Below are 8,604 nucleotides of genomic sequence, written 5' to 3'. Positions count from 1 at the left end.
GCCAGTTTGCTCTAAATGTCACAGACCCAACAACCTATGATGAAGCTATTGACAAGAAAGAATGGAAGGAAGCAATGGCGACTGAGTTAGATCTAATTGAAAAAAACATGACATCAGAATTGGTGAAACTGCCTCAAGGTAAGAATCTAGTGGGTTTAAAGTGGCTATTTAAAACCAAAGTTGGCCCAGATGGGAATATCTTTAAGCACAAAGCAAGACTTATGGCTAAAGGTTATTCTCAACAACATGGTATTGATTATCAAGAGACATTTGCTCCAGTAGCTTGTTTTGAAACTATAAGAGTTGTTTTAAGTGTGGCAGCTCAAATGGGATGGTTGGTACATCATTTAGATGTTAAATCTGCTTTTTTGAATGGGAACTTAACAGAAGAAATATATGTTGAGCAGCCTCAAGGGTATGTTGTCATAGGAAAAGAAGATTATGTATACAAGTTACACAAGGCTTTGTATGGGCTTAAGCAGGCTCCAAGAGCCTGGTACTCCAAAATTGATAGCCACTTTATCAATAATGGGTACATGAGAAGTGAAAGTGAACCAACTTTATATGTTAAGAAAGGTGATAATCAGAAAATTATGTATGTGTGCTTGTATGTGGATGACATAGTCTGCACTAGTCCTTGTTCCAAGCTTATTGCAGAATTCAAGAATGGTATGAATCAAATGTTTGAAATGACAGATATGGGGCTACTGAAGTTCTTTTTGGGCTTGGAGGTAAAACAAACCAAACATGTTCTGTTCTTATGCCAAGAAAAATATGCTAAAAGTTTGTTAAAAAAGTTTGGTATGATGAATTGCACTCTTGAAGATACTCCAATGAATGCTTGTGAGAAGTTGATGATAGAAACAAAGCAAATGTTGTAACCTACAGAAGCCTTATAGGAGGTCTGATATACTTAACTCACACTAGGCCTGATCTTGCCTATTCTGTGAGTATGGTAGCTCGGTTTATGCAGTCACCATCCAAGATTCACTTTGGAGCTGCAAGAAGGATTCTCAGATATGTGGCAGGTACTACTTCTTTTGGTCTCTGGTATGCTAAAGGTACAAAGATTGAGTTGATTGGTTTCACTGACAGTGATTGGGCTAGCTGTCAAGATGACAGGAAAAGTGTTTCAGCCAATATTTTCTCCCATAGTAGTGGTGCAGTGACATGGAGTTCTAAGAAGCAAGCAACGGTTGCTCTCTCTAGTACAGAAGCAGAATATATTGCCTCAACTGCAGCTACTTTCCAAGCAGTCTGGTTAAGAAGGGTACTCACCGATCTCGGGTTTGATCAAAAAGCTGCTACTTTGATGTATTGTGACAATCGTTCCACTATTAACTTGAGCAAGAATCCTATACTGCATAGTCATTCAAAGCATATTGAACTCAAGCATCATTTCATTCGAGAAATGGTATCTCAAGAACAAGTGAAGTTAGTGTATTGTAACACCAATGAGCAGCTTGCAAATGTTCTAACAAAGGCCCTCTCTAGAGAAAGTTTCTTCATTATCGTTACTGGCTTGGAGTAATGGAGCATGAATCAAGGGAGGGTAATGAAAAGTGATTCATCCTCACGTGAGCTGCATGCATGAAGGCTAATTTACTTATTTGTTTATTGTTAAGTTTGTTTAAGTTTGAATAATTGCTAAGAACTCGGTCAAGTCAGTTAGAGTCCTGGTCTTATGCTTAGCCCTAGTATTATGCATTTATCCGTTGTAAAGTTCTCTATTTATGAGAGCTCTTTGTTTCCTTGATGTATGCAATTATATATTATCAATTCAATCAATAGCCTTCATCATTCCTTGATTAATCTTTGATATTAATGTTCTGATACTAACAAAACCTGATTAAGGCTGCAGACCCCATAAGCATTACACATGTTGTACTTATCACAGGCATCTCTAGGGAATGACACGGCCTGCTGCCACCCTCTACCATCGTCTACCCACGCCCAACTTTCTAGATGTGCAGAAGCATTCAAGGTGACCCTTGATAAGATTGAATTGTCTTCAAGATTATAAGCAAAAGACACCTCACTTTGGTTGACAATCACATCATACCTAAAGGTTAAGTTCTTGTTGAATACAGAAATCCACTAAACTGACGATTTCTCCATGGTCCACCATGAAAATGGATCACCGCCCCTTGTTTTAGTTTGCTTTCAGGATAGCCTACTGTGTCGGGCCCCCACGTCAATTCGCCTGGAGCGGGATCTTCACTGCTCTTCAATGATGATAGATGCCATTCCTTGCCTTTCAAGTAATTTCTCCCTGACTTCATGCCTGGTAGAAGAGTATCGGTCGGGTAATCAAAACTCTGCCAGATAACCTTCTCCTGTTGATCAATTACAACTAGATTTCCATTGTCACGAAGCTTTGCAGTGGCGTTCCCTGATGTTGTTGTGTTAGATGACCAAATCATGCTGCTATTGCTGAAGAGGCCAAGAGTTCTTTGATCAGAGAACTTTAACTCAGATAGTGATCCACCAAGAAGCGGACGGTCTCTGTTTGCAACCCAAATCCCTGTTCTAACAGAGATGTTCTTGTACCATATGCCAAGATACCTATTCTCAAAGCTACTTGGTTGAAAAAATCCCAATTCAAAAATTCCAGTAGCCGAGACCAACGTGTCTGCGTTTGTCAGAAACCTTGAATCTGAAATGACGTCGAGTTCAGCAGCGTAGCTTCTGTATAAAAAGAGTAAGGAAAACATAAGCAGGGGCGGACCCACATAGTGTGGATCGGGGTCCCGGGACACCAATGTTTTTTAAAAATTTATTAGAAGCGGTATATTAAATTTTTTGAGGACCCCATAAGATTTAATACTTGGAACCCATACTATTAATGTTGATGTGGTCTGATGGAAAGTCCCTTGTTTTATCTTTGAAATGTCATGGGTTCAAGTCTTACAAGGCTCAGTTTTTGGTTTTTTGTGTTAATTTTTAGTGTTAATCAATCATTTGATTGCTAATGTTGCAATGATAACTTTGGAAACATTCAAACACCTCTAAAATACATATCATTGTTTTCAACTTTATGCATGGTTTTCTTTAGAAACATTCAAACACTTTAAAATATCAGTTTTATTTTTCACTAGTTTAAGTTAATGGTTTTCAACACATGCTTATGAAAGGGTGGATCTAGGTTCTATCTCAAAAATGTTTAAGAAAGGGAAAACAAAGTGTTTATGTGTCAACCCGACCCATTTTGACCCGTTCAGGTAGTGATGATTGAAAAGAAAGTTTTATTATGATATTGTTTTTTATTATGTTCTTCGCCTCGACCCGACCTGAACAACGACCGACCCGAAAAATTTGAACACCGAAAATATGGGACCCCATTGGCAAAAAATCCTGGGTCCGCCACTGAACATAAGTATTGCTGCTCCAGCCATTGAAGTTTTGAGATTAGAACGTGATTTGTTTCAGCAACTGATGATTTAGTATGCTATTGTTATATCCTAGTGATAGTTAATTTATATTAAACATAAATGTACATTCATTTAACCCTGCAATATTAAATACACGGATCGTTTGGACCGGCATTTGTAACACATTACATCAATCTTTTGTTAAGACCTTTTTTTTTCCTTTTTTGTGTTTATATTTTTAAAATGATGATTTACCACTATAACTAAATGGCATTATTTGCAATTTTCAGAATTCTTTCTTTATTTCCTTCCCTTCTTATACTTTTTTCCCTTTTTTAGTCATCTTATTGCTTTTATTTTATAAATTTATATTAATAATAAATAAAGGCCCATTCATTTTTTTTTATTTTTTGGATGGCTAAAGGCCCATTCGTTTAACACTGGATTATTTGAGAAATGAATTGTCTGGACCGGCATTTGGTTTAACCATTAAACAACTTAAAACCAGGAATATAAAAGAATTTGTTTTTAATTTATATTTATTATTATAAAAACGTGTAACACATTATATTTTTTTCTACTAATAGATATATTTAATTGTATAATAATAACCTCCATGTAATTCGAATTATTATTTTTAACAAATCATTGATTCTAACATGATATAAAAACTTATGAAAGAAAAGATATAAACACTTGGCTTTTTAAAAAGTTTCGTTATGTTAATTTATATATTTCATAAAAAAAATCATTATGACAGTAAATATAAAAAATTCACAATTTTAAGTTCATTACAATACAATTGTTAAAAAAGAATCATACACTCTTTTCTATAAGTTTTTTAAAAGAAGCAAAAGAATAAATTATATGAAAAATGATAATATATTAATTAAATATTAAATTTCAAAAAAGATTTAAAAAAGTGATAGGAGGAGGAGGATACTCTTTTAGATTATTTGGTTGGACTTTAATTTGTATGTTTATACGTCATCAACACTTGACGATATTCTTCCACTAAACAATGAAACGGGGACCTCCTAGTATTTAGTTACCTTTACAAGACGTAAACTTAAAATAAAACCAAACTAATGTACTGGCGACCATACAGGTCCATGCCTTATGACAAAGGTCATCCCAACTGTGACAGCCATTTGAAAATAATACATATGAAACAATGTTCTTATATGTGGTCCATAGAAAGTGAAGTTTTCTACCGAGCATTAACCTCCGTAATTGTGAAATCGATCATTGAACCGCCTGTGTGACTACTTGAAGAGTAATTTACTACAGGTAGCTCCTTTTCGGTGAGAAATGATGGCTGCTTAGGTTCTGGCAATTCACTGTCGCTGCCCAGCATCAGAATTACAGATGACATGTTTGGTCTGTCTACCGCATTTTGTTGAACACATAATAACCCAATTTTGATTGATCTTAAAACTTCAGGAGGATTGAAGGATTCTACGCAACTTTCATTGATTAAATTCAGTGACTTGCCTTCACTATAGAGCCTCCATACCTTAATAAAAGGTGAAATATATAAGTTATTATGTTGTATGAATGTTTTTGAAAATGAAGGTATAGTTTGTGAGTATGCACATACATGTCCAATGAGATTATCTTCATTTTGAGGTTGGATAAATCCTCTATTTCTCTTCCCACTCACAATCTCCAACACCAAGACACCAAAGCTAAATACATCTGACTTTATTGAGAAAATACCATCTAGTGCATACTCCGGGGACATGTAGCCACTGCAAGCACATGGCTGAATGTTTATACGAGAATGCTAATGTTTCTAAGAAAAAATATAATGAAAAGTCGGTTCCATGTCTTACTATGTGCCAACAACTCTTTCGGTGTTCGCTTGGGTCTCGTTTCCTCCAAAACTTCTAGCTAAGCCAAAGTCTGATATTTTGGGGTTCATATCCTGGTCTAGTAAAATGTTGCTAGCTTTAAGATCTCTATGAATAATTCTTAGTCGTGAATCTTGGTGCAAGTAGAGAAGTCCTCGAGCAATTCCTTTGATAATGTCGAAACGCTTTGTCCAATCAAGAATCGTGCTTTGAGTTTTGTCTGACCAAAATGTTGGTTTACTAATTTTTAGTTTCTTACTATGGAAGTTCCTAAATTTAAACCAATGTATATAAAACTGGAATTTATGTAGTTTGTAGATATGATTCTTACCAAATATAAATGAGTCCAAGCTTTTATTTGGCATGTACTCATAGATCAACAGCTTCTCATGATCTCCTTGTATGCAACAGCCAAGAAGCCTCACAAGATTTCGGTGCTGAAGTTTTGAAATGCATATGACTTCGTTCTTGAACTCACCAAGTCCTTGAGTCGAAGTCTTGGAGAGACGTTTAACTGCAATCTCCTTCCCGTCTTCTAACGTACCCTGGAGATTTACTATTTACAATGTGAATAGCTATACAAACTGCAAAGGCCACTTTCACTGCCAACATACTTTTTTAATAGTTTGCATGACTATACTGAATGGTTTCATTTTCTTTGCACAAGGAATGACAAAGCAAATTTTTTATACATTAGATGTTTCAAAAGAAATTTCAATTGTATGGTACGGATCCTTCACATTTACTATAATCATACAGTATATACCTTATAAACTGGTCCAAATCCACCCTCTCCAAGTTTATTGTCAGGTGAAAAATTGGCAGTGGCATCAGCAATAGTAGAGAAGCTAAATAATGGTAGCTCCATGTCTTCTGCCTGGCTTTTAGAAGCATTGAAGACTTCCTCTACAAATTAGGCAAAATTTACTTGACACGTGGATAATATGTTCTGAGGTACCTCTATTAAAAGTTATACTACACATGTTTACTGGTTAAGATATGTAACTTCTTACCTTCCCCTGTCAGTTTAATATGTTTCCTTTTTCGCCGTGCATAACACAACCATGTCGCGATCATCAGGACAATGAGAAGAACGATCGGAATAACAACAGCTAAGATGATTTTATTGTTTTCTCCTGCCTTCTTTTTGGAAGTTGATTGAGAATCTGCAATGTTAACAGAGCAACAAAATTACTTTACCAACATGGTAACGGTAAAACAAAAATGAAAAGGCCTATCATAATTCATTCTCTTGGAGGTCAGATATTTACCTAAATCAGATGAAGCCATCCTTACAAACATATCAAGACCGCCGTCGCTGCCTGCTGGTAACGCTTGAATGTCTAGAAGGTCACTGAACCAATGCAAGCAAACCTTTCTACTCTTATCCGGATTTGCATAAGCCATACAAGAACAATTCTTTAGGCACTCTGCACCACATTCTTCCAGACTCATGTTCATGTTATACCAGGTCTTCTCTGTGTCTGGCAGTTTTACAACAGAGTACTTGTTAAACCCGTCTGATCCATTTTTGCATTCCAACGGTGTTCTCCTAATACAACCACCTGACCAATCAGCAGTGTCCCAAGCCTTTTGGTCTCTAGGAATAAACCTTTTCTGGTCTAAGCAAGAACATGACTGTTGGATCATATTAATGTTGCAGGTTCCATAAGCATGACAAATGTTGTACGTATCGCAGGTACTTCTAGGGAATTGCACAACCTGCTGCCAGCCTCTACCTTCTTCAACCCATGCCCAACCTTCTAGATGCCTAGAAGAATTCAAGGTGGTCCTTGATAGTAAAGAATTATCTTCAAGATTATAAGCGAACGACACCTCACTTTCGTTAACAATTACATCATAGGTAAAAGTTAAACTCTTGCTAAATACAGAAACCCCAACAAATCGTTCATTACTCCACGGTCCACCACGGAATACAATCAATTCCCCTTGTTTTAGTTTGTTTTCAGGATAACCGAGTGTGTCCGCACCCCACGTAAAATCACCTGGAGCTGGATCTTGATTACTCTTCCACGGTGTTAGACGCCATGTGATTCCCCTCAATAAATCTCTACCCAACTTCATGCCCGGTAAAAGAGTATCGGTCGGGTAATCAAAACTCTGCCAGATAACCTTCTCTTGTTGATCAACCACAACAAGATTTCCATTATCCAGAAGCCTTGCCGTTGTGTTCCTTGATGCGGTTGTGTTAGTTGACCAAATCAAACTGCTATTGTCGAAGAGGCCGAGAATTCCTTGATCAGTGATCTTTAACTCAGGCCGTGATCCAACGAGGAGCGGGTGGTCTCTGTTTGCAACCCACACCACAGTTCGTTCTGATATATTATTGTACCGTATACCAAGATACCTGTTCTCCGAACTACCTGGCCGAAAAAACACGAGTTCGAAAACTCCGGTAGTCGAGACCAGCGTGTCTCCATCTGTCAGAAAACTTGAATCTAAAATTGTGTCTAGTTCAGCAGCATAAATTTTGTGCAAAAATAGTAGGGTAAACAGAAGTATGGCTGCTCCCTCCATTGGAAATTTGAGATTTTAGATGGGGCTTTATCTTCAGCAACTATTAATTTAGCATTTCTTTTTGTTGAAATAAAAAAATTTATACTTTAAATAATAATAAACTAAAATACAGTTGGATATTTTGATCCCTGGTCCATTCATTTATATCTGCATTAATTGGAACGGCATTTAGGTTGACCATTGACGTCTGTTGTAACAGTCATGAATGTTAACAAGTGGCAGGCAATCCAAAATTAATATTTGATTGCTACTGCAACGTAATTCTCGGTGACGATAACTCTGAGATCCGACATGGGGCTAGCTCGATTAATAGAGGTTCTTGACTTTTAGTGAGAGGCATTAGGTTCAAACCCAGACAAAGGATGTATTTATATGACAGTTTTTTGAGTGTATCAATAGCATTGCAACTTTGTTGTTCAAAAAATGGTAACTCTTAGAAAATAAATGAAGCGCGACATTAGTGCCTATCGGTGAGGATATCTTTTTCGAACTTATAAACTAACAAATTGAGATTTACTAAAAGTCTAAAAGTTAAAATTGGTTCGCGCTAATAAATGCAAACGTCATATATCATTGAGAATTTAAAAAACGAGAAACTAAGTAAAATTGGATTTAACATTTCTTTTAGTAGTTAACCTTGCATGCGTTAATAACTACTACAGAATCCTTATCGAAATGATTTCGTTATGTCTACCTTATTCTAGGACACTTAGAATGCTAAGGCTAACACCTAGGTGGGTACTCGCAGTCTGGCACCTAGAGCTGACATATGTCTGGAAGAGGTGGATCGCTATGTTCAAATCGTCTCGTGCCGATTCATGCGTTCTAAAATGACTTAACGT

General features: G+C 36.6%; 2 protein-coding genes across 2 annotated transcripts; both read right to left on the bottom strand.

Moving 5' to 3' along the window:
- Nucleotides 1-2,069: 2,069 nt before the first annotated feature.
- LOC143544311 (G-type lectin S-receptor-like serine/threonine-protein kinase At4g27290) lies at nt 2,070-2,714 on the bottom strand. Its single transcript, XM_077036434.1, has one exon. It carries the CDS (start codon nt 2,712-2,714, stop codon nt 2,070-2,072), a length of 645 nt encoding a protein of 214 aa, XP_076892549.1.
- A 1,849-nt stretch (nt 2,715-4,563) lies between these two features.
- On the bottom strand, nt 4,564-7,850 carry LOC143544305 (G-type lectin S-receptor-like serine/threonine-protein kinase At4g27290). The gene is made up of 7 exons (XM_077036430.1): nt 6,496-7,850; nt 6,238-6,390; nt 5,991-6,130; nt 5,556-5,769; nt 5,207-5,444; nt 4,972-5,122; nt 4,564-4,887 (listed from the first exon to the last, which is right to left on the bottom strand). The coding sequence occupies exons 1-7, from the start codon at nt 7,760-7,762 to the stop codon at nt 4,582-4,584; spliced, it is 2,469 nt and encodes an 822-aa protein (XP_076892545.1). The 5' UTR covers nt 7,763-7,850; the 3' UTR covers nt 4,564-4,581.
- Nucleotides 7,851-8,604: the final 754 nt, after the last annotated feature.

Source organism: Bidens hawaiensis, unplaced genomic scaffold (genome assembly GCF_021521415.1).
Source record: "Bidens hawaiensis isolate Kalapana, Puna unplaced genomic scaffold, B.hawaiensis_p1.1 tig00013519_1, whole genome shotgun sequence".
NCBI lineage: Eukaryota > Viridiplantae > Streptophyta > Magnoliopsida > Asterales > Asteraceae > Bidens > Bidens hawaiensis.
The sequence above is the reverse complement of the archived record's forward strand: the minus strand, read 5'-3'. Positions and strand labels throughout refer to the sequence as shown.

Bases quoted from the DNA above. Each gene is read 5' to 3' on its own strand.
- LOC143544311 (XM_077036434.1), bottom strand. From the start codon at position 2,714: ATGTTTTCCTTACTCTTTTTATACAGAAGCTACGCTGCTGAACTCGAC.
- LOC143544305 (XM_077036430.1), bottom strand. From the start codon at position 7,762: ATGGAGGGAGCAGCCATACTTCTGTTTACCCTACTATTTTTGCACAAA. The intron at 5,770-5,990 runs GTATATACTGTA...GTAAATCTCCAG, and splicing joins GATTTGGACCAGTTTATAAG to GGTACGTTAGAAGACGGGAA. The intron at 5,123-5,206 runs GTAAGACATGGA...ATGTGCTTGCAG, and splicing joins GAAAGAGTTGTTGGCACATA to TGGCTACATGTCCCCGGAGT.